This window comes from Staurois parvus, unplaced genomic scaffold, assembly GCF_062004578.1.
Source record: "Staurois parvus isolate SC_StPar_1 unplaced genomic scaffold, SC_StPar_1.0 ptg000275l, whole genome shotgun sequence".
NCBI classification, from domain to species: domain Eukaryota; kingdom Metazoa; phylum Chordata; class Amphibia; order Anura; family Ranidae; genus Staurois; species Staurois parvus.
The window spans coordinates 3852806-3879614 of NW_028318071.1; the positions used below are offsets into that span (position 1 = coordinate 3852806).

The following is a 26809-nucleotide window of genomic DNA, read 5'->3' on the forward strand; positions in this document are numbered from 1 at the left end:
CACAACACAGAAATGGGAGTTCTTCAAAAAGACTGTATGTGAACACACTGCAAAATATATTCCCATGGGCAACAAGTTTAAAAGGCTAAAAATCAAACCTATGTGGCTTATGGTGAAAGTTAAAAAGGCTATAGATAAAAAGAAAAGAGCTTTTATTAAATATAAAAATGAAGGAACACTATCATCGTTTAAACATTACAAAGAATATAACACAATATGCAAAAAGGAAATAAAGGCTGCAAAAACTGAAAGCGAACGACAGATTGCAATGGATAGCAAGACCAACCCCAAAAAATTCTTCAAATATATTAATAGTAAAAAGGTTTGGTCCGAGCATGTAGGCCCTTTACAAAATAATCTAAAGTGGGTGACTGGGGGCAAAGAGAAGGCAAATTTATGAAATACCTTCTTCAGCTCTGTGTATACAAAGGAGCATGGGGGAGCTCTTGTTCATAATGGGCATGGTATTGACAAAGCTCCAGATGATCTACATTGGCTCACAATTGATATGAGCCAAAAATATTTAGACAGTCTAAAGGTGAGTAAAGCACCTGGACCGCATGGCATACACCCAGGTGTCCTTAAAGAATTTAGCTCTGTAATTTCAAAGCCATTGTTTCTAATTTTTAGGGACTCTTTAATGACTGGCATAGTACCACTGGATTGGCGTAAGGCCAACGTGGTGCCAATATTTAAAAAGGGGTCAAAATCTTTACTAAGTAATTATAGACCTATTAGTTTAACTTCTATAGTTGGGACAATACTGGAGAGTTTAATAAAAAAGACCACATAGATGAGTTCTTGCTGGAAAAAAATATTTTAAGCAACAGACAGCATGGATTCATTAAAGATAGAAGTTGTCAAACAAATCTGATTTCTTTTTATGAGGAGGTGAGCAAAACCTTGGACAGAGGGGTGGCAGTGGGCATGGTATACTTGGATTTTGCAAAAGCATTTGACACAGTTCCCCACACATGGCTAATGTGTAAGGTAATGTCTACAGGCTTGGAAAAATCCATATGTAAATGGATAGAAAACTGGCTAAAAGATCGTATTCAAAGAGTAGTGGTTAAGGATTCATACTCTGAATGGTCTGGGATCATCAGTGGTGTACCCCAGGGTTCAGTGTTGGGACCCTTATTTTTTAATATATATATAAATGATATAGGGTCTGAGATTAAAAATCCCATTTCAGTCTTTGCAGATGACACCAAGCTGTGCAGTGGAATAACGCCATTACAGGATGTCTCCAACTTACAAGCCGACCTCAATGCTCTGTGTAATTGGGCAACTATGTGGCACATGAGGTTTCATGTTGATAAATGTAAGGTTATGCACTTGGGGGCTAAGAATATGCATGCAACATTTATACTAGGGGGAGTACAACTGGGGGAATCAATGGTGGAGAAGGATCTGGGAGTTCTGGTATGTCACAAGCTTGATAATGGCATGCAATGCCAAGCTGCAGTTTATAAAGCGAGCAAAATCCTCTCTTGTATTAAAAGTGGTAAAGACTCCAGAGAGAGAGATATCATATTAACCCAATGCAAATCATTAGTAATACCTCTTCTGGAATATGCAGTTCAGTTTTGGGTACCAATTCACAAAAAGAACATTGGGGAACTTGAGAAAGTACAGAGAAGGGCAACTAAATTGATAAGAGGCATGAAGTAGCTCAGCTATGAGGAAAGATTAGAGGAACTGAATTTATTCTCTCTTGAGAAGTGGAGATTAAGGGGGGATATGATCAACATGTATAAATACATCAGTGGTTCATATAGTGAACTCGGTGTAGAGCTATTCACCCTGAGGTCAACACAGAGGACAAGGGGGCACTCTTTACGTCTGGAGGAAAAGAAATTTAATCTCCAAACACAGAAAGGTTTTTTCACAGTAAGAGCTGTGATAATGTAGAATAGACTCCCTCAAGAGTTGGTTCTGGCCAGCTCAGTGTGGATTGCTTCAAAAAAGGCCTGGATTGTTTCTTAGATACACAGAATATAGCTGGATACTAAAATTTATAGGTAAAATTGATCCAGGGAATATCCGATTGCCTATTGGGGGATCAGGAAGGATTTTTTTCCCAGCAGGAGCAAATTGCTGGGTTTTTTTGCCTTCTTCTGGATCAACTGTGGGTATAGGATTATAACTTTTTTTTTTTCTGTGGTTGAACTGGATGGACTTTTGTCTTTTTTCAGCCATGCTAACTATATAACTATGTATAATATATCTGCATTTGCTTACCCATATTTAATTTTCCTATCACAACCTTCTGTTTTTCTAGTATAAGTTATTTTAAGAAAACTGAAAACAGCTTGCTCTTGCTATTATTGTCAAGGATCTACAATAACCTCAAAGCCTAACACCAAACCAAATAAATTATTTCTTTTTCTAAAGTAATTGTATTATCATATGCACTAGCCCATATCTGCAAGTGACAAGTCTCTTTCAATGCTTGCAAACATTATAAGTTTGATTGTTAAAGGATTTTCATACTGCCATAAAATCCGTATATTACAAATGGGCATATGACTGGGTTTTACAACACCATTAGCTAGGGTTATGGAAATTATCACTATTTGCTTCATTGTCTTTACCAATAGTTGACCCCTGCAATGCGGATAATAGCAGGACCTCTCACACTTTAAATATTCTAAATGAAAATCCTGTAAATGTTTTTACACTTCTTACTATCATGGCATATTTTACTGCCATTGTTTCAGAACAGAGGGAGACAAGAGCATGACAGTAGTATTGTGGTCCAAAAGGAACATTTAAAGTATAGATGAATGATAAATGTGCAGAAAATCTGAAATCACAAAGCTCAGGGTGTAAAAAACAAAGGACAAATAAATGAGGACAGGTGCTGCAGCCTTCAAAGGATGAAATCCCCTCCTATCAGACAAAGTAGTGCAAAATGTGAGGTACAATGCTCACATTTGTCTGCCTGAGAGATCTTATCTCTTCCAGTATGAGAGGATAAACTAAACAAGTTTGTACATCAATAAACAATGTCATAAATGCTGACATGTTTTCTCTCACTGGCTTGCTTGTGCAGGGTTCTCCTTTAAGCTGGGTCTCACCGGATAATTCTATTCATGGTAGGGAATCAGGCTGAGATCCAATGAGATCCAATGTGAAGACACTACTTACTCATGGCCAATGAGGTTGCAGGTGTCCGAAGTAAGCTGCACATTCAAAATCCTCTCCTGCTCTTCCTCTGTGTGCATTTCAGGAAGAAGGACACTCCCCTTCCTCAGCAGTAGGAGTGCTTAACTACCTTCTATGAAAGGATATTGTGAACTCCCTCAGCTACAACTTCCAGGCTCTTTTTCAGTCTTATTATGATGTGATCATAGCATCTCAAACATCAGTGTGATTATATGTAAATTGCAGTAGTCTTCGTAAAACCTAGTGCTGGCTGTACTAGGATAATAAAAACAAGTGTATTTAACCATATACCTTAAACAAATATGATATATTAATTCAATATTAATTCAATGTGTTAGTAAACTCTGTTGGAAAAAATACGTTCTTAAAAACTCAAGTAAATGTAGTACCCAGAGAGACATTAAAAATGCCCAATTAAAATACATTTTCTTATATCATAAATTGGAGATAGTATAGGTGCATTAAAAGCATTGATTATTCAAGATATTAGAAATCTGAATAACAATTGCATTTAGAGAGATAATCTCAATAAATAAAACAAACAAGCAATGAAGTCCCTAGCTAGGAGTGAAGATGTAATCATCTGCCCAGGTGATAAAGGGGACAGGATAGTCATACTCACTAGAAGTAATTATAACAATGATTCACAAAGGCTATTAGGAGATGACAATACAGATACATTTATCTTGGTGTTTAACAGTCTGAACCAAAAGGGAAGCTCACTGGGGATTTTAAAGAAGAATTTTCTCTATTTTTTTCACTTTGAGTTCCCTGTGGGCAAAGTACATGTAGTACTTTCTTCCATTTCCCTAGGTGCCCTGTTACATGGGGCAGAGGGACAGAAGGCTGACACATCTCACCTTCCTCTGCATTCCTCTTGCTCATGCTGGAAGCCAAATACAGGCGCTACAAAGCAAAGCAGCTGTCACCTTGCTAGCTATGGTGATAGGGGGCTGTTAGCGATGGGGGGGACTGTTCGACATCACAGCTGGTGTTACAGGGCACGTAGGGAGATGGGGCAAAATAATACACATACTTTGTTCTACTAAAAACCCTAATGCTATAGAAAATAGTGATTATTCTGCTTTAAGCAAAAATGAGCATGAAAACTTTCAACAAAACCTTATGGATACCTGCAATTTTTTATTTACCTAAAATACACAAAAACATCAAAATAGATGTACAATTACAAAACTGCAATTTAGACCTGTGCATATTTAACTGATACTACTGAAATATTTTGTCCTCAATTTCATGGTCAGCTGATTACACATTAGTAACTATGGATCTAACATCTTTTTTTTTTACACAATGATTAGCCATAATATGTGTTGTGATATGGGCAGAACATTGCTATGGGCCAAAAAAGCATTACTACAGTCTAATATTGAGTTAATTTTTGAGAATATTAGATTTATATTCATCCATAATTTTTCTAAGGTCACCTTCTTGATCTGATCATTTCATAGAGAAAGATTGTTTTCACAGAAAAACATCGGATTGCCAGACAGAGAAGCATCCAGAGAATACGTCTCCACTGCTCTAGAGTCTAGTGGCAGAGTACTTTACACCACTGCATCCGATGCTTTCCATTGCACTTGGTGATGTAAGGCTTGGATGCAGCTGCTCGGCCATGGAAACCCATTCCATGAAGCTCTCTGCACACTGTTATGCTAATCTGAAGGCCACACGATGTTTGGAGGTCTTTAGCTATTAACTCTGCAGACAGTTGGCGACTTCTGCGCAATGTGCGCTTCAGCATGCGCTGACCCCGTTCTGTCAGTTTATGTGGCCTACCACTTTGGGGCTGAGTTGCTGTTGTTCCCAGTTGCTTCCACATTGTTATAATACCACTAACAGTTGAATATTTAGTATCAAAGAAATTTCATGGATGGACTTATTGCACAGTGTGCAACCTATCTCGGTGCCACACTTGAATTCACTGAGCTCCTGAGAGCGACCCATTCTTTCACAAATGTTTGCAGAAGCAGTCTGCATGCCTTTGTGCTTGATTTTATACACTTGTGGCCATGGAGGTGATTTGAACACCTGAATCCAATGATTTGGAGGGGTGTCCCAATACTTTTGGCAATATAGTGTATATAGGAAAGTCATATCCTATATCATATTTACTTTACAAACTTTTTTTTACCTTTCTTCAGTTACTTCCTGGTTTCCAGGCATAGACAAATAATTTCATACATCCCAGGAGTCTTCAGGAGGGGTTTTCTCAGCTAAACACATCCTCTTGTCTGCATGGCTGAGCTAAGGGCAGATGGATTCCAGTAAATGCTACATAAATCATCTCTCCTTACTCAAGATGCCCATGGCCAAAAATACTAGGGGGGTGATTTTCAAAGTGATTTCTCAACAAAATAAAGAATGGAGGCATGGATGGATGGGTGACTTAAAATAATTAAATAGCATTTTGGTTTGTGGTGTTCAGATGCAGTGTAGTTTAGCTCTAACAGTATAATTTATTGAAGATAGCCAAGCTCCCCTGCACTCCTACACCTGATGAAAGACAGCATCCTTCTCCCTGTAATGTGACCAGAGTAACACCCAGAGAGTCCTGTCCGCAAATTACGCATGTGTATGCACAGCTTCCTTTGAACACCTGCAACCTAACTGGCCATGGGTGAGCTGTTTCCTTATATTGGATCCTTGTCTCCTGTGAATTTGCAAATAAACAGCAAGACTCAACTTAACCGCTTCTCGACTGCCCTATAGCTGAAATACTGCTGCAGGGTGGCACAGGTGCATATATATACAGTACGTGATTTTGCATCTCCGGGTAAGAGGCATGCATGTGCCCTACCCATGCCTCTATTCACGGCCGTGACTGTCAATCACCGAGTCCAGGACAGTGATTACTTGCCGGTGCCCGCTGATTACCAAGGACAGGAAGGAGAACTGTTTTGTTTACTAACAATTCTCCTCCCTGTCAGCTCAGGCACACTGCTTTGGATGGCTGGGCACAGAAAAAAGAACGTAAATTTTATGGGGGTGCAGCATTGCATGACCGCGCAATTGTCAGTTAAAGTAATGCAGCGTCGTAACGCAAAAAATGGCCTGGTCAGGAAGGAGGGTAAATCCTCAGGAGGGCAAGTGGTTAAAGGAGAACCCTGCACAGGCAAACTGGAGAAAGAAACACTTATGGCAGGTAAATCCAGAAGAGCATTACAAAGTTTCATGGATTACAGCGTTTACAGTAGCTGCATATTGCTATGCAAACTTGTTTACATTGTATTTACTCTGACTGGATGAGACAATATCTTTCAGGTGGATGAGCGCAGCATCTCACTTACTTTATTGCTTTGCATCATAATGTATTGCAAGTTGAGAGTATAGTACTGCCCTCTTTCAAAGCATCATTCAAGAGCTCACAAACGTCTTGTGCAAATATAAGCATCCTATCTGACAGTAATCAGGCTTAGTGATAGGTTTCTGTCATGTGAGGAGCATGATGGGCTGGCCTACTCTTGCCATAACTCAGAAATCACAGTATTTTGTAAGCACTGAGAGGAAGTGGACAGTGATCAAAAAGGTACCTTTGAGTACCTACCAGGGGCGGACTGACCATTTGGAAACTCGGGCACTGCCCGAGGGCCCGGGGTAAGTAGGGGGCCCCATGAGATGCCCCTGGTACCTTTTTCATAGGCTTTTTTGAGTTTGGGCAAGGACACAGGGGCCCCATGATCTCCTATTGCCCAGGGGCCCCATGAGTTGTCAGTCCACCCCTGGTACCTACTATGTCTTAAAGGTCCTTTCTTTCATGGGGCTTCTAAAATATTGATACTGTCATTAAAAGTCTACATTTGCAAATCCTTGGTGTACGCATACACATTTATCCAAGACAAAGAAACAGAAATAAACAGTGTGCCCTCTTGCATATTGTGACTGCATCATACATCTTTCAGAGCTTTGCGTTTGACTTGTTCACTTCACTAAATAAAGTCATTTACTTAGAATTTCTTTGCAGGTCCATATTTCAAATGTCAATTACTGCTATTTTTGGGTCAGGGACTTAATTGAAATAAAGGCTGAAGTTTAATTTTTACATCTAGGACTTGGAAAATGACAGAGCTACTCAGTCTTATGACAGATTCTCTTTTATGAGAACCTGTCAAGAAAGAAATATGGGAGCTACCATAGCTGACTTTGTTTTAAGCAGGGCTTTTTTTTCTCAGACAATAGGTGCAGGAACTCTCCATTTTCAAGTCACCCCTTGTCTCCATCCCCTACCCACCTCTGAGCACTGTTCCTTGGGTCCACCCCCTCCTGGTACTGCCCTTTTAGAGAATACAGAACCAAGTATCATTTTGTGGTGCTAAGTAATTTGTATTCAATTTGTTAATAGTAATACGTAAAGCAGTAAAATAGATTCCCTGCAGCCAGCAACATTAGACCCCCCCCTCCAGTAAAAATAGAACCCCCCCAGCAACAACGAGTCTCCCCTCAGCCAGCATTAATAAACCCTCCAACAATAAGCAATAATAGGCCCCTCTCTCAATAGTAGATCCATCCTATCAACTGACCCCCCCATCAACAATAGATCCCCACCAGCATCAACATAAATAGACCTTCCCAGCACAATAACCCTCCCCCCCCCGCAACAATAGAGCAGCAGCATCAAACCCTCCAGCACACCCCAGCATCCCTAGTCATTACATACATTCGGAGCTGGAGATATCGTAACTGCGTTCCCCTGCATTCCCGCTGAAAAAAAAGCCTTGGATTTAAGGTTGCAAGCTCCGGGGCTGTCATCATTATCTCTTTTTCACTAAGTGGATCACTGACCCAGAAAAAATATGCAGCCAGTGAAGTCTAAACTACCTGCATAATTATTCCAACTAAGTAGTGAAACAGTGATGGAGCTTACACCCTCAGAAGCTTGTTCACTCGAAAAGAAAAAAAAATCCATCCTGACAGGTTCCCTTGAAATCTGTCTTTGCATATGCTGGGTTTTATTGCATTATACAGTTAATGCTCATAGCAACCACATGACCATGCTCTTTAACAAATTTCTCTTTTTCTCTACATACATAAAAACAAAAATATAGAACATAATTACAACTACAGAATTAAAACGGTTGACTCTGGCTAGCAATACAAAAAAAAAAACCCAAACAAACAAATATGTTTACTTCTATAACAACTACGTGGTATATAACAGGTCATCACAAAAAGCTTTAAAATGTGCTTAGGAATTCTGGATGAGTTCTTGCTGGAAAAAAATATTTTAAGCAACAAACAGCATGGATTCATGAAAGTTGTAAAAAAAAATCTGATTTCTTTGTATGAGGAGGTAAGCAAAACCTTAGACAAAGTAGTGGCTGTGGATGTGGTATACTTGGAATTTGCAAAAGCATTTGACACAGTTCCCGACACATGTTTAGGGGAACATCTACACGTGTAAGGTAAAGTCTACAGACTTGGAAAAATCAGTTTGTAGATGGATAGAAAACTGGCTAAAAGACCGTATTCAGAGAATAATGGTTAATGATTCATACTCTGAATGGTCTAGGGTTGCTAGTGGTGCGCCCCAAGGTTCAGAGTTGGGACCCTTACTTTTTAATATATTTATAAATAGTATAGGATGGGATTAAAAGTACAATTTCGGTCTTTGCAGATAACACCAAGCTATGCAGTGGAATAACATCATTACAGGATTTCTCCAACTTACAAGCCGACCTCAATGCACTGTTTAATTGGGCAACTACAGCATGTGGCAAATTAGGTTTTGGCACAAGTTAGTCTCCAGTTTCTTGTTTGTATATTCTTACCTCGTTTGCTGCAGTGCTTTTCCTATCTGGATTCCTTTCACATGTGTGGTTTGTCTGTGCTCACTTATGGGCATTGCCTGCTATGCTCTGTGTTTTATTTCCTTCCCTTCCCTTCCATCACTTCCTGGCCCGCCTCCTAGTTTGCTTGTCTATATAAGACATGCTCGGTCTAGCCCACTTTGCCTGAGCAACTTCTTAGCTCCCGTTTGTTGCTACTCCTGTATCCCATGTCTGACTACCTGTGTACTAATCCCGGCTTCATCCACCGACTGTACTTGTTTTCTGCCTGTCCTGACCTTGGCTTGTCTACTGGATTTCCTGTTGTCTCCTGCTATATTACTCTGCTCACACAAGCGGTCTTCGCATCCTCAGCACTTGCACTTGGGGGTTAAGAATATACATGTAACATGCATACTAGTGGGAGTACAACTGGGGGAATCAATGTGTCAGGAAAGGACTCACCGCTGATGGTGCTGGGGCTCATCTGCCGTGTGGGCTGCAGTACCGGTGCTTGCCAGCGGGTGCTTTCAGCAGCCAGGATCTCACTCCTGCAATCAAGTCATCACCTGAGGCCGATTGCAGGAGGTGTATTTAAGCAGTACCAGGCCTGCAATCAGTGTCTTGGTTATTTACCATGAGCCCCTGTATCTGCATCCTGTTGTCTACCTGCCTGATTCCCCTGCTTGACTCTGACTCTGATAGAATTCTGCCTGCACCGACCCCGGCTATTCCTGACCACTCTCCTGCCTGCTCCTTTTGTACCTTATCCGCCCAATTGATCCTGACCCGGCCTGCCTGACCATTCTACTTCTCCAGCTCTGTCTACGCCTGTGTTCCTGAGCATCCAGTTATTAGTTTAAATTTTGTTTTTTGGTTGCACGGTGCGTTTCTGTGTATTGGTGTAAGCTCTTAATAAATTATATTATTACATCATTCCTGCAGTCTGCTATTCCCTTTGTCAGTCCACACATCTCTGGTCATATCCGGATCCTTGACATAAAACCAAGGCCAGTCCTGACCAGAAGTGGCTGCACAGGGAAGCCATCTTGGCTTGGTTGTGAAGGATGCATCCGGAGGAGGTTGTGTACTTGTCTCTGCTAGTAATAGAAGACAGAGAATACGGTTATAAGATTCTGAAGGAGTATGCCAGGGATCAGCTGCTAGAGTGCATGCGGGTTGCTCATTCGCTAGTAGATCAGGGCACAGTGTTTTCTGAGGTGCAGCCATTGATCCAGGCTTGTGCTGAGTTGGCTCTGTCCAGTACCCCTGAAAGCAAGGATGACTTTTCTCCGCCATTCAGTACAGATCAAGTAGAGTCACTGGTGTTGTTGGAGGATGATCCAGATTGCTTCTTTGAGCATTATTCAGCATGTCCACCACATGTGCTTGTGGATTGTATAAATGCAGTGCAGTCTTTGGTCAGACAGGCTGCGGTGTAAGCTAAGCTTTGTTCAATCGGTATTACAGACATGGTCAGATTTGTTACACCAAGCCTCAGTCAGCTTGCAACAATCCAGTCCCGCTTCTAATCATTCATCTTCTCCAAGCTCTCTTCCTTTATTCCCCACAACACCCCCAGTTACGGCCCAGTATGCCCTGCTATCATCCACATATCAGTACCCTGTTGCCACTCGCTGCACCTATCCTGCCTTTAATTCTGTAAAGAAGTCCTCTGTAGCAACTGATCCCTCCTCTGTTCCATCCTTTAGCTCTTCCCTGTCTTCAACTGCTCCCTCCGTTTTACAGCCCTGCATTTACTTGCAGTGCTTCAGTAACTAAACCCAAGAAGAAGCGAAAATTCTTTCCAACCAGTACCATCCTGCCAGTATCCAAATCGGTCAGCCTGCTGTCTGAGAACCCGCCTTCTGTTATCACACCTGATGACCTGATGCATTTTGTCCAGCCTGGTGCCCACTGTTCAGCCTGATGCCTCGGTGCCCGCTGTCCAGCCTGATGCCTGATGATCCAGTGTCCGCTACCCAGCCTGATGATCCTACTTAGCCTGATGATCCTACCCAGCCTGATGATCCTATCCAGCCTGATGATCCTGTGCCCGCTACCCAGCCTAATGATCCTATCTGGCCTGATGACCTGATGCCCGTTATCCAGCCTGATGACCTGATCCCCGTTATCCAGCCTGATGACCCGATGCCTGCTTTCAAGCTGGATGACCCGATGCCCGCTATCCAGCCTGATGCCCCGGTGTCCGCTATCCAGCCTGATGCCCCGGTGTCCGCTATCCAGCCTGATGCCCTGGTGTCCGTTATCCAGCCTGATGCCCCGGTGTCTGATATCAAGCATGATGTCCCGGTGTCCGATATCCAGCCTGATGCCCCGGTGTCCATTATCCAGCCTGATGCCCCAGGGTCCGTTATCCAGCCTGATGCCCCGGTGTCCGTTATCCAGCCTGAAGCCCCGGTGTCCGTTATCCAGCCTGATGCCCCGGTGTCCGTTATCCAGCTTGAAGAACCGATAACTACCACTCGGCCTGTTGACCCGGTGCCTGCTGCCCAGCCCGATGACCAGGTGCCTGCTGCCCAGCCCGATGACCCGGTGCCTGCTGCCCAGCCCGATGACCCGGTGCCTGCTGCCCAGCCGGATGTGTCTCTGCTCGCTGCCCAGCCCGATGTGCCTCTGCTCGCTGCCCAGCCCGATGTGCCTCTGCTCGCTGCCCAGCCCGATGTGCCTCTGCTCCTTGCCCAGCCCGATGTGCCTCTGCTCACTGCCCAGCCCGATGTGCCTCCGCTCGCTGCCCAGCCTGATGTGCCAACCTGCTTCTGGAAATCCTGTGTCCAGCAACCTGCTTTCCTGTGGTCTCCTGCAAAAAGATAGGTCTACCAGCAGGAAACCCAGCCAGTCGCTTGACTCCGGCAGTGGGATATCCAGCCAGTTACCTGACCCGGGCGGTGGAACATTTTGGCCATTAAGGACTGTTTGGAGCGTCCTGAGGCCGCTCCTTGAGGGGGGGGGGTACTGTCAGGAAAGGACTCATCGCTAGTGGTGCTGGGGCTCATCTGCCGTGTGGGCTGCAGTACCGGTGCTTGCCAGCGGGTGCTTTCAGCAGCCAGGATCTCACTCCTGCAATCAAGCCATCACCTGAGGCTGATTGCAGGAGGTGTATTTAAGCAGTACCAGGCCTGCAATCCGTGCCTTGGTGTTTTCCCATGAGCCCCTGTATCTGCATCCTGTTGTCTACCTGTCTGATTCCCCTGCTTGACTCTGATAGAATTCCACCTGCACCGACCCCGGCTATTCCTGACCATTCTCCTGCCTGCTCCTTTTGTACCTTATCCGCCCAATTGATCCTGACCCGGCCTGCCTGACAATTCTACTTCTCCAGCTCTGTCTACGCCTGTGTTCCTGAACATCTAGTTATTAGTTTAAGGTTTGTTTTTTGGTTGCACGGTGCGTTTCTGTGTATTGGTGTAAGCTCTTAATAAATTATATTATTACATCATTTCTGCAGTCTGCTATTCCCTGTGGCAGTCCACACATCTCTGGTCATATCCGGATCCTTGACACAATGGTGGAGAAGGATCTGGCAGTTCTGGTAGATCATAAGCTTAATAATGGCATGCAATGCCAAGCTGCAGTTTCCAAGCGAGCAAAATCCTTTCTTGTATTACAAGAGAGATTATTTTATCCCTGGACAAATCATTAGTAAGACCTCATCTGGAATATGAAGTTCAGTTTTGGGCACCAATTTACAAAAAGAATATCAGGGAACTGAAGAAAGTGCAGAGAAGGGCAATCATACTGATAGAGGCATGGAGGAGCTGAGCTATGGGGAAAGATTATTATTATTATACAGGATTTATATAGCACCAATAGTTTGCTCAGTGCTTTGCAATATAAAGGGAGACAATACAGCAACAATACAGTTCAATACAAGAGGGATAGGAGGGCCCTGCTCCTTGGAGCTTACAATCTAGGAGGGAGGGGCTAGTGGTACAAAAAAGGTAGTAACTGTGGGGGGGGGGGGGGGGGGCTGGTAAGAGGAGTAGAAGATTCCATTATTAGCTGAGGGCAAGATAGGCTTCCCTGAAGAGATAGGTTTTCAGAGAGGAGTGTGAGGAGCAGAGAGTACAATTTGGGTGATATTTGGAGACAAGATTGGTGATGTAATTTGGGGCAGAGATATAAATGGCTTTATATGTTATTGTTAATGTTTTTTTTTTTCATTTTATCCATTGGGCAGTGGGAAGCCAGTGGAGGGATTGGCAGAAAGGGGTGGCAGATACAGAATGGTTAGTAAGGTGGATGAGTCTGGCAGCAGCATTCATGATAGACTGAAGAGGGGATAGCCTGTGATGAGGTAGGCCAATGAGGAGGGAGTTACAATAGTCAAGGCGAGAGATAACAAGGGAGTGAATAAGTTGCTTAGTGGTTTCCGAGGTTAATAATGAACGTATCTTGGAGATGTTGCGGAGGTGAAGTCTACAAGATTTGGAGAGCGATTGGATTTGGGGCTGAAAGGATAGATGGGAGTCTAGGATTACACCTAGCACCCTGGCATGAGGGGAGGAACTGATGGTTGTGTTATTGATCTTGATGGAGAAGTCAGGGGAGGGGGCACAGGCTGGGGGGAATACTAGGAACTCAGTTTTGAAAGATCGAGTTTGAGGAAGTAGAGTGACATCCATGCCGATATGTCGCTTAGTAGATTAGTAATGTGAGAGGAGACTGAAGGGGCGGGGTGAGAAGTAGAAAGATAGATTTGTGTGTCATCAGCATAGAGATGGTACTTAAAGCCATGTGAGTTTATCAAGTGACCAAGAAAGGAGTGTAGATGGAGAAGAGTAGGGGTCCAAGGACAGAACCTTGAGGGAACCCTACAGAAAGAGGGAGTGGAGAGGAGGAGCCAGAGTTATTGGTAACGCTGAATGAGCACTGCGATAGGTAGAAGAAGAACCAAGAGAGAGCAGAGTCTCGGAGGCCAAGAGAGTGGAGTTTTTTTTTGAGGAGGGGATGGTAAACAGTATCAAAAGCCACGGAGAGGTCAAGTAGTAACAGTACGGAGTAGTGGCCATTGGTTTTAGCAGTTAGTAGATCATTAGAGAGTTTTAGTAGGGCAGTTTCAGTGGAGTGTTGTGAGCGAAAGCCATTTTGGCCATTAAGGACTGTTTGGAGCGTCCTGAGGCCGCTCCTTGAGGGGGGGGGGTACTGTCAGGAAAGGACTCATCGCTAGTGGTGCTGGGGCTCATCTGCCGTGTGGGCTGCAGTACCGGTGCTTGCCAGCGGGTGCTTTCAGCAGCCAGGATCTCACTCCTGCAATCAAGCCATCACCTGAGGCTGATTGCAGGAGGTGTATTTAAGCAGTACCAGGCCTGCAATCCGTGCCTTGGTGTTTTCCCATGAGCCCCTGTATCTGCATCCTGTTGTCTACCTGTCTGATTCCCCTGCTTGACTCTGATAGAATTCCACCTGCACCGACCCCGGCTATTCCTGACCATTCTCCTGCCTGCTCCTTTTGTACCTTATCCGCCCAATTGATCCTGACCCGGCCTGCCTGACAATTCTACTTCTCCAGCTCTGTCTACGCCTGTGTTCCTGAACATCTAGTTATTAGTTTAAGGTTTGTTTTTTGGTTGCACGGTGCGTTTCTGTGTATTGGTGTAAGCTCTTAATAAATTATATTATTACATCATTTCTGCAGTCTGCTATTCCCTGTGGCAGTCCACACATCTCTGGTCATATCCGGATCCTTGACACAATGGTGGAGAAGGATCTGGCAGTTCTGGTAGATCATAAGCTTAATAATGGCATGCAATGCCAAGCTGCAGTTTCCAAGCGAGCAAAATCCTTTCTTGTATTACAAGAGAGATTATTTTATCCCTGGACAAATCATTAGTAAGACCTCATCTGGAATATGAAGTTCAGTTTTGGGCACCAATTTACAAAAAGAATATCAGGGAACTGAAGAAAGTGCAGAGAAGGGCAATCATACTGATAGAGGCATGGAGGAGCTGAGCTATGGGGAAAGATTATTATTATTATACAGGATTTATATAGCACCAATAGTTTGCTCAGTGCTTTGCAATATAAAGGGAGACAATACAGCAACAATACAGTTCAATACAAGAGGGATAGGAGGGCCCTGCTCCTTGGAGCTTACAATCTAGGAGGGAGGGGCTAGTGGTACAAAAAAGGTAGTAACTGTGGGGGGGGGGGGGGGGGGCTGGTAAGAGGAGTAGAAGATTCCATTATTAGCTGAGGGCAAGATAGGCTTCCCTGAAGAGATAGGTTTTCAGAGAGGAGTGTGAGGAGCAGAGAGTACAATTTGGGTGATATTTGGAGACAAGATTGGTGATGTAATTTGGGGCAGAGATATAAATGGCTTTATATGTTATTGTTAATGTTTTTTTTTTTCATTTTATCCATTGGGCAGTGGGAAGCCAGTGGAGGGATTGGCAGAAAGGGGTGGCAGATACAGAATGGTTAGTAAGGTGGATGAGTCTGGCAGCAGCATTCATGATAGACTGAAGAGGGGATAGCCTGTGATGAGGTAGGCCAATGAGGAGGGAGTTACAATAGTCAAGGCGAGAGATAACAAGGGAGTGAATAAGTTGCTTAGTGGTTTCCGAGGTTAATAATGAACGTATCTTGGAGATGTTGCGGAGGTGAAGTCTACAAGATTTGGAGAGCGATTGGATTTGGGGCTGAAAGGATAGATGGGAGTCTAGGATTACACCTAGCACCCTGGCATGAGGGGAGGAACTGATGGTTGTGTTATTGATCTTGATGGAGAAGTCAGGGGAGGGGGCACAGGCTGGGGGGAATACTAGGAACTCAGTTTTGAAAGATCGAGTTTGAGGAAGTAGAGTGACATCCATGCCGATATGTCGCTTAGTAGATTAGTAATGTGAGAGGAGACTGAAGGGGCGGGGTGAGAAGTAGAAAGATAGATTTGTGTGTCATCAGCATAGAGATGGTACTTAAAGCCATGTGAGTTTATCAAGTGACCAAGAAAGGAGTGTAGATGGAGAAGAGTAGGGGTCCAAGGACAGAACCTTGAGGGAACCCTACAGAAAGAGGGAGTGGAGAGGAGGAGCCAGAGTTATTGGTAACGCTGAATGAGCACTGCGATAGGTAGAAGAAGAACCAAGAGAGAGCAGAGTCTCGGAGGCCAAGAGAGTGGAGTTTTTTTTTGAGGAGGGGATGGTAAACAGTATCAAAAGCCACGGAGAGGTCAAGTAGTAACAGTACGGAGTAGTGGCCATTGGTTTTAGCAGTTAGTAGATCATTAGAGAGTTTTAGTAGGGCAGTTTCAGTGGAGTGTTGTGAGCGAAAGCCAGACTCTAAAGGGTCAAGAAGGTTGTTGTCAGTGAGGAAGGAGCTCAGGCGATTGTAGACTAAGCGTTCTAAGAGTTTCAAGGTAAATGGGAGCAGGGAGATGGGTCTTAAGTTGTTCAGGTTGGTGGGGTCCAGGGAGGGCTTTTTGAATATGGGAGTGATGTGCGCATGCTTTAGAGGGGAGGGGAAGGCACCAGTAGAGAGGGAAAGATTGAAGATGTGAGTGAGGGAGCATAGGATGGAAGAAGACGGTGACCGTAGTAGTTGTGAAGGGGACAGGATCCAGGGGGCAGGTAGTGAGACGGGCTTCTGAGAAAACCTTAGTGACCTCTTCGGTAGTAGCAAGGTCAAAAGAGGAAAGTGTTGAGGGAGGTTTAGTATAAGGTATGCTAAGTGGGATGGAAGACCGTGCAGTAGAGATGCCCCTACGAATTGTATCAATCTTATTTTTTAAATGATTTGCAATCTCATAAGCAGTGAGTGAGGTACTGGGTGGAGATGGTGGTGGAGAAAGCAGAGAGTTAAAAGTGGAGAAGAGACGACGAGAACTGGATGATAAGCTATTGATGAGAGTGACAAAGTAGGCTTGTTTGGCAGCATGGAGGGAGGAATTGTATGTTAAGAAAGCAGATTTATATAGGGTGAAAGCTTGGTGAGATTTGGTTTTACGCCACAGTCGCTCCAGCGCACGATTATGTCTCTTAAGATTTCTGGTGTCGTCAGTCTGCCAAGGTTGTAATGGTCGGGGCCTGATGCTTCGTGTTGTTAGAGGAGCAAGTGAGTCTAATGTGGATGAAAGCAAACACTGTCTACACTGCTGTTGTAGACAGCAGTGGCCAGGTCAGGGCAGGACAGGGGAGAGATTCTGTCATAGAGACAGTCAGCTGCAGATTGGGTTCAAGTTGTGAAGGTTTCTATGGGTAATTGTTTGCTGCTTGGAGGGATAGGTGTTTGAAGATGAGGACACTGTGAAGGTGATGATATTGTGATCAGAGAGAGGAAAGGGGGTGTTTGTGAGGTTGTAGGGAGTACAACAATGGGAGAAAACAAGATCTAATGTATTCCCATCAGAGTGAGTGGAGGACTGTGTCCATTGCGTTAAGGCAAAAGATGAGGTTAGGTTGAAGAGCTGGGATGTAGCCGGGTTGTTCACATTAATGGGGATGTTAAAATATACAAGAATGTTAGTGGGTAGTTCAGAGGAGAGAAAGTAGGGTAGCCAGGTGGAGAAATCATCAAGAAAGTGGGACTTCGGCCCAGGAGGCCGATAGATCACTGCAATCCTCAGAGAAATGGGAGAAAACAGCCGAATGCCCTGAGTCTCGAAAGAAGAGAAGGATAGAGAGGGAGTGTTAGGGAGGACTTAAAAGGTGCTCAGTGGGGATAAAAGAAAACCAACCCCACCTCCTTTCCAACCACTGGGTCTGGGTGAGTGGGTCCAGAGAAGGCCTCCATAGGAAAGTGCTGCAGGAGAAGCAGAATCTGCTGCTTGAAGCCAGGTTTCTGTAGTTGCTAGTAAGATTAGAGGAAATGAATTTATTCTCTCTTGAGAAAAGTAGATTAAGTGAGAATAAGATCAACATGTATACATACATACATAGGTGGTCCATATAGTGAACTTAGTGTAGAGATATTCACTTTAAGTTCATCACAGAGGATAAGGAGGCACTCTTTACATCTGGAGGAAAAGAGATTTAATCTCCAAATACGGAAAGGTTTTTTTTTTCACAGAAAGAGCTGTGAAAGTGTGGAATAGACTCCCTCGAGATCTGGTTTTGGCCAGCTCAGTAGATTGCTTTAAAAAAAGGCCTGGATTCTTGCTTATATGCATATAATATAACTGGGTACTAACAATTATAGTAAAGTGTTTTCCTTTTTATTGCTTGAACTAGATACATTTGTGCCTTTTTTCAACCAGACTAAATTTGAATGCAAGTTAAAATACTAGTATCCTATACTCTATGAATCAAATGTTTGAAGATTATAACTGCTACTACAAACACACAAATATTAGGAACCATGAAGGCTAGTTTGACACTTACAGCTTGCTTGGGCAGAGTGTCTTGAAAGCATCTTCCTAGAGGTTTGAATGTGATGGGACGTGATAATGTTGCTTTATTCCCCTCTGGATGTGGGATTATATGCTGTCCTCCACTTCCGGTTGCCCCTTCAGGTCCAAGACCATCAATACGGTGAACCTGGACGGATGCATTGGGTGGGTGATGAACTCTGACATTTAGAAGAGGTGGAAGGACCTGAACTGCAAAGAAATGAAATATTACACAAGGCAGACAAAGTGGAGATGGTAAAATCAATAACTAAATATAGAGGTATATATTCATAACTGATTTAGGCTTTGAGGCACACAATATTATTTTATAGCTAAATCTCATCTGTTTTTCTTAAAACATTTGACAATACTGTAAAAAGGAGAGACAGATTGTGCAAAAACTGAAAATTAATAATAAATGTGGCAAATGAGAAAAAAACTATTGTACCTCAAGAAAAAAAATCCTTCCCTAGAATATCTCTGCTTAAAAAAAAGAATTATGGTAGGCATTAGCATAAGAAATTGACACATTTTAAGTAATTAAATGCAATGAAAGCTAATATAGGTAAAACGTTACTGTGTAACATCAGTGTCTTGTTATTTTAATTAATGTTTTACTGTGCCTAAAGTGACTGTAATCAGGGATGAGTTGAACATACATGGGTTCAGTTCACAGGAAATTCATCAAAAAGCTCACAAGTTCAAACATTACCCTGAACTTCATCGAAATCAAGGGAAGCCAAATCTTTAAAATCAATTCTATTAAAACAAAATAAAGTGTAAAAAATGACCATATAAAACAAAATGAACTATACCTCCTAGGTAGCTGCTAGAATTAGATAGATAGGATTAGTTATGTTTTGGTAAATTTAGTTGTCACTCTGTAGGCAAAGTGGCTATAACTATTGCTAGGTAAAAGTATAGTTAGCTCACTGTACTGAGTGAGCTGTGATAATTTAGTAAGGTCTGCTCTGTGTACTAAGATGCTGCTAGTCTGCCTAGCTTCCTCTGTGTCCAGGAGACTGCAGAAGGTTCTGAATGATAGGTGCTGAGCTATGCAGATGGTAGCATGAATATTGATATAGCCTCAGCCTATCCCAGAGAGGGGCTCTAAGGCATGATGGGTAACTGTATATATTCAGTGAGCACACGGGGCTCTGAGTCTTTCCTGCATAGGATTGATCAAGCCTTTGAGAGGGAATGTTGCCCTCCCAGGCAGCTGCTGCTGTAGGCCTCAGGTGGGCTACTTGAGGGCCTGAATTGCTGAGATCCAGGTTCTGCTACACTGAATGAGGGGCTTTCTCCTGGACATCTGGTCTTGCATCATGGAGGAAGGTGTCCAGTTGCTCTTGGGTTTTGTGAGTACAGACTTCCGTAAGGATCTTAGAGACTCTGTGTTGTTTAACCCCCTCTGGTGCTAGGAAGTCAGCTGTGGGTTTAGCAAAGGGAATACCAGCTGGTGTTCCAAAGCGCTTTGTCCATCTGTCCACTACTACTTGAAGGGACACTGCGCTGGAGCTCTAAAGAAGTTACTGATGTTACTGGTAATGCTTGTTGCTACTGCTTTGAGCTGAAGTCCACTGTTTGATAGAAGCAAGGACTCCAATACAGCTTGCTCTGAAGATTAGACAAAGTCCTCAATGTACATAGTTTTTAATTTGGTTATCCAACCCATCTCCCTCTTTGCTATCCCAATTCTTCAAAATTAAAAACAACAAAAACACCCCTAGACTGATCACAGGTCTGCAAAAAAATTTTTTTTCAAGAGCTGTTTTGGTTATTCCACGTAATCTTTATGTTTTTTGGTGTGCTGACCTCCATTTTGTCATAGGACATCACGTTTCCTGACAATTTAGGTAACTATGTTAAATAAGGCAATACCTCAGAATAAATGGAAACAGACTTAGAAAATTAAAGTTTTATTACAATTTTTTCATGAAAATCCTTTTTTGAACTGAAATGAGCTCACCTAAACACACTAAACTCAATTCTTCTTCCCTGTGAGGCTCCTCTTGGTGAATTTACGCTTGTGAGTAGCATCTGGAATGTCTCTCTGAAGCATCCAACAGTAGTCTGCCATCATTGTAATGCTCCATTTTCCCTGGTATCTCCTTTCCATCTCTTTAATGTCTTGGTGGAATCGTTCACCTTGTTCCTCACTCACAGCTCCCAAATTTTCAGGAAAGTAGTCAAGGTGGGACTGGAGGAAATGCACTTTCAAACTTATCAGGCAACCTAAAGCTTGAAATGCTTTCAGCATTCATCCGACAATCTTTTTGTAGTGAGGATCTTTGTTATTGCCTAAAAATTTCTGTACGACGTCTTTAAATGCAATCCACCCTTCTTTTTGAGGATCCGTCATGGTATTGACAAACTCTTGATCAACTATAAGCCTTCTAATGTCTGGTCCGACGAACACACCTTCCTTCAATTTTGCCTCCGGCAGGCCTGGACACTTGGTGACCAAGTATTTGAAGCATTCTCCATCTCTTGGAAGTGATTTTACGAATTGCTTCATCAATCCCAATTTTATGTGGAGAGGTGGCAGAAGAACTTTATGGGAAGGTACCAAAGTTTCTCGGAGGACATTTTTTTCACCGACTGTTAGCACCCTCGGCTGCCAACTCTTCTTGGTCCAGTGGTTTTGTCGGTCTCGACTGTCCCATAGACACAGAAAACAAGGGTATTTGGTATCCCACCCACTGGATTCTTCAGGAAAGATTAACCCCTTCTACCATTAGAAGCACAGACTCAGGGCTGAGGCTTACACATACAGCATGCTGCTGAGTATCCCAGTAGTCAGACATGTCACTCAGAGCAGCACTTGTATTCACCCCCTTTGCAGGGGGGGAGGGGCAGAGATTGTTTACCTGCAAATAACAACAAAGGGCCAGAAGAGAACTAGGAAATTGAGGAAATAGAATTTTTTTTTCCCTAAAACTTGCTTAGCTTATGTATATATTGCTGACCATCAGATTTACAGTGCTATATTTTTTTTTACATAACAACCCCTTTAAGGTTTTTTTGGCATTTTATATCTTAAATGCACTTATGTGAATTAATTAATCGTAATTTGGACTTTAAATTTGGTTAAAAACCCATAATATAAAAAAATTTTTTAAAAAATTGATAAATTTGAAGACAATTTTGCATTTTGTGGCAAATCATGACATCTAGGAGTTTTTTCAATATTTTATTTGTATTTAGCACACCAAAATACATGGAAATTAGATGAAAATAATCAAACAGCTTTTTAGTCGCAGACCTGTGTTTTTGGAGAAACGTGTGAATGAGAATATGTACCTGGCTGCAGGGCAAAGTAACTGGGGAGGACCTGGACAGTATTCCTGTGGCTCCTACAGGGGTGGAGCTACATTTGGGGGCTTGGTCCATGATTTTGCTCTGGAATACCGCAGCGGTTGCTACTGGCAATGGCTGGAGGAAAAAGCACTGCCAATGTTACTGGTTGGATTCCTGGATGGCAATCAGTGTAAAGGACTGTTATGCCACAGTGGGAAATATCTGTGCTACACTAAAGACAGAATGGCAGCATTGTCAAGGGGTGGCAAAGAAAGAGTTAACTCAGAGCGTGCGAGCCAGAGCGATGGAGAGATCTGCCTGGGAGTGGACAGGTTCATCCCTAGTGTGTGCTACTATCTGCATTACAGCACGGACTGATAATGTTACAGCAAGTGACACAGCACAGGCTGATAATACTGGAGTATCGGATGGCAATGGAGGAGTTAACTCAGGGTGCTGCATGTTCATCTCAGATGTGTGCATTACTATCTGCATTACAGCATGGACTGATAAAGACAGAGCAGGTGTTACAGCACAGTCTCAAAACACTGGAGTAATGGATGGCAGTGAAAGAGTTAACATGGGGTGCTGGAGTATGAGTGCCCGTAACACCTGTTGGGGGGCAGAGGAGAGTACTGCCAGGATGTGTGTCACTGTCTACATTTCAGCACAGACTGGCAATGCTGGAATAAGATATGGCATTGGAAAGGTTAACCCTGAGCACGGGAAGAGGTGCGCTAGGACAATCTGCCCAACAGGAACAGTGATCACTGGTGAGTCAGCAGGCAGAATCAGTGCCCGGTGTTAGCCAATCCAGAAGGCGGGACAGAGTTGCAACATCACTTCCGGGTGTGAAGGAGAAGAAGCGCCTCTAAGTGCAGTATATAACTTTATTCAGGTGTAAAGGTAGGAACACTCACATAAATAAGGTAAGTATTAGCATAAAAACCATGGTTGGTGTAACCATCAGTAAGGTGGGTATCCAGGGTGAAGAGCTGTCATCTGTGTGGGGTATGGAGAAGTCAGCGTGCCGCTGGAGCAGCGTGGTGGCTAGAGGGGAACAGCTGTGAAGCCAGCCGGCATGCATGTCCACCCTCAGAGCCCGGTGGAACGCACGCTGGAACGCAGCGGCGACGTGGCCATGATGGAACGCAGCTGCTTGACAAAGGAGCGCACTTCTGCCTTTCCTGGCCAGCGCATGCTCCGAAGCGCGTCACAGTGCACCTTGGGTATCTGACGTCATCACGGCCACGCTGCCGCTGCGTTCCAGCGTGCATTCCACCTGGCTCTGAGGGAGGACATGCACGCCGGCAGGCCGGCTTCACAGCTGTTCCCCTCCAGCCACCACGCTGCTCCAGCGGCACGCTGACTTCTCCATACCCCACACAGATGACAGCTCTTCACCCTGGATACCCACCTTACTGATGGTTACACCAACCATGGTTTTTATGCTAATACTTACCTTATTTATGTGAGTGTTCCTACCTTTACATCTGAATAAAGTGATATACTGCACTTAGAAGCGCTTTTTCTCCTTCTCTCATCCTACAGAGTCTGTTACAGATTTTTGGAAGCCGTGCCCTTAGTGCCACACGGACCCCCCCACACTCATCTTCCTCATACAGCTATAAACACCACCATCACCCCATACCAGGATTACCCAGGACTTTGAGCAGTGCTTGCGCTGATCACCCCCCCCCCCTCATTTCTTCTTAATCACTTCCGGGTGTACCTGAAAGGAAACCACAAGGAAAGAACAGCAAAATGGCAGGTGCTAGTGCGAGTAATGGAGCTGCTGCAGTAGCTGGTATATTCCCAGCACAGCTGACTGAGCTGCATAACCAAATGCTGACCAACACCGGAGTGTGATAGCTATCCCACGGGAGCTTGGCAGAGTGCAGGAAGGAGGACACAGAACACCTCGGGCTGGTATGTGGCAGATGCCAGTGTGTCACAGTGAAGCTGCATGCCTAGGGCCAGTGTGGCCATTGTGGGGAAATTCAGCTAAAAATAATCCCTAATGACTGTCAGCCAGACATATTACTTGTCAACTAGGAGACAAGTGTTTGCTTGGAGATATTGATCTTCTACTGACCACACAGCTCCTGTGGGAGACAGTAGCATGATGAAGATGTGGGGCCTGGATCAGTGAGACGCACACAAAACCACATTGTGCCAGACAAGGGAGACATGCATTGCTACTGTACAGGAAACTCAGGAACAGCAGCATGGTTCACCTGCAGTGATCACCACTAGTAACCAGACGTCTGTGACATGAATCGTGGAGACCCACAGGATCCAGAGGCCACAATTTCCTCAGGTGAAGAGGGGCTGGGGATCATTGATGTGGTGTCAGATTAAAGTATCTCTACGGGTCTCTGGAGGAGGGGATATCAGACTGACAGGGGGTCAGGAGCCGACAAAGAGTGGGACTGTGAAGCACAAGAAGAGGAAGGCCCCATAGTGACAGGACACAACCAGAGGAAGATGAAAGGGAACATGTTTGCCCAGCTAAGGCATTGCATGTGGGCATTTGGGCTTATATAGAAAGAAGACCTATCCCCACACCGCACTGCAGCCAAAAGCCCTTATGTCCCACCAGGAAGCGGAGACCGGGATGAGTTGCCAAAGTCTTCACGTTTCCGGAGTACAGCCCAAAGCTAAGTAGATCTGAAGTATGGGTTTGACTTTCCATATGTCATGGAAGAAACTGAGGAAAGGAGATTCCTGTTGCAAAGAATGAGTCTGGAATTTCATGTATATTCCCAAATAATTCAGGAACAGTGCTCACCCCCTTTTATGGCAACGCTTCCAATCTGTCAAGAAGAATTGGAGCCTGGTGAGATCTGTTTGCATGGACAGAGAAGTCATTACTAAGGCTGGACTCCTGGACTAGGAGTGGCCCATCAACATCCGGGGACTGGTTAGTAAAACGGTCCTACATCTGGACTTCTACTTTGAAAACGTGTGTGTCACACGAAACGCGTCAGTAGGGTGCCCCCCAACTGTCTGGACTTATCACTTAGCTGCCCTATGTTCCTGCAATTTGAAATTTGTAAGTGTGTTTTATCTAGATTGTAAGCTCGAAAGAGCAGGGCCCTCGATCCCCTCATGTTTTGCATTGTATTGGTATTGTTCTGTCACATGTTCTGTCCCCCTTTGTAATGTACAGCGCTGAGTGAACTATTGGCGCTTTATAAATACTGTATAATAATAATAATAATAATCATTTTGCTATTACTGCTGAAATAAATACAATATTACACTATCAAAGCTTCTGGCCTGTGGCTCTCTTATTTGGAGGGAGCCCGGGCCTTTTTGAAGGTGCTCGGTTCCTCCTGGTCTCCTGTGGGTTGCTTACTGACTTGCTGGATTACTCCCTCCATTGGCTGATGTATATCTCTGGGATTCCCATCCTGCTGTCCTGGGAACATGACATCTAGTGGCGACAGATGAGATGACATCATCCCCCTCAGTGGCTTCCTTTCAGAGTACCAGGAGTAGGTCTTAATTACTCCATGCGCTGAGACATCTGGTTAGTGCAAGCTATTCTCAGTTTTTTCACCACAAGAGTCACGAACTTCCCTCTGGTTTCTCAACCGCAGATGCACCACAGAAGTCACAAGCTTAATATGCTTATATTTTAACGTTTATTCTTATCATGAACGTTGCTTAATTTATATGTAATATATGGGATCTGGTTATATTTAATATATGTGATCAGGTTGATTTCCAATATATGAGCGCTGCATATTTTTATTACATACTATCCGAAGTTTTTTGAGGTTTACTTTCTATGCCAGCAGCTTAATTTATTAATCTATCCATTCATATATTCATCTATTTACCTGATTAACTACTAGACACCTAGCGCTATTACACTTTATTCCAATCTGGACTTCTACTGTTGAGCCAGAGAATTGAGACCACTTTCAAGTTGTTGCCCTCACCCCAAGGCAGGCCTTTCCGGTGTTTGTACCAAAGTTCTACAGGCTGCCTCTATGGGGTACCTGTTGGAGAAATTTCTTTGTGAAGAAAAGGACTCCAGTTGGTGAGCTGATATTACCTGTTTTGGGGGCAATACCTTCCACTAAATGCTATTCAATGATATATACAAATAAATATAAATGAAGAGAGCAATAAATATAACTAGAAAATCTACAATTTCTGGGGAAATTGTGTGAAGTGTTCTTGCATCCAAATCTAACCAAGTGATTGATGAAATGTAAGCAGTGCACATGGCAAGCGTGATAGAGTGAGAACTGCATTTCAACTTGGTGACTCAGCTGCCTGTGAGTCATGTTAGGTTGCTATAGCAACTCACTCAGTCAGGAAGCTGACAGGCTTTTCTAAACACACTGCTCCAACTTGCCAACTTCACTGGCGATTGCCATCTTCAAACACTTGTAGTTTTAAAAGTATAAATGCTACAGCAAAGAGCTTGATATTGTGATAATCACAAGAAGCAGAGCTAAATGTTGATGTATAGTATGTCTCCGAAATATTAAAAATGAAGGCACAGTCGCAGTTTAAAAATGTCCCTTCAAATTTCAGGTGGCTGTGAGTGAAGTTTCAATGAAAGTCAATGGGAGGGGTGAGTTGCAAACAAATGGTCATATTCTGAAAACTATCAGGAGTATGTCCTAGCCGTGAACATTTTTAGTGACAGCAGGGTTAGCTGAACGTTTTGATATAAGATATGTGTAGGTAGGCTTGAAAATGACAGAGTGATGGCAGTTTACAAATCATGTTCTGATTTTTCCTTCCACCCTGTAGCTGTGCTCTGCTGCCACTCTAGATGCACCATTCATTCCTATGAGAAAATTTTGCCACAAAAACCGCGATATTTCTTGAACGACTCGGCGAAACATTCCACAAAGTAATAGCCATCCAATCGGGAACAATCCGCACGTTTTGATATATTACTTGTCTTTGTAGTGTAAAAACTGTGGGAGGAGTTAGCGTGGCAAATATGGCTATAATAAGAATAAGAATATATTTGTGAGATAACAATTAGTGTTCTTGCAAGAACACTTAAATAGTGAACAGCTTGGAAGAAATATATGAGTGCAAAGTGACACTAAATCACCAAAAGCATATCTCATAGGACTCGTGAAACAATGTGTAAAAGTCAGCATTACCCAAAATATTTTAGCTGCATGCAATGGGCATAGATATACAGTAAACTCTCAAAACATATTTACAAAAA

General features: G+C 43.6%; 1 protein-coding gene across 6 annotated transcripts in view; it reads right to left on the reverse strand.

The window, feature by feature from the left end:
• The window catches only part of LOC149459085 (latent-transforming growth factor beta-binding protein 3-like), a 999560-nt gene that overhangs the window by 819442 nt on the left and 153309 nt on the right, over positions 1–26809 (reverse strand). For all 6 annotated transcript variants that reach the window (XM_089681663.1, XM_089681666.1, XM_089681665.1 and 3 more), the window contains exon 3: positions 18293–18510. In XM_089681663.1, the coding sequence (XP_089537789.1) occupies positions 18293–18510 (218 nt within the window). The remainder of the gene's footprint in view (positions 1–18292; positions 18511–26809) is intronic.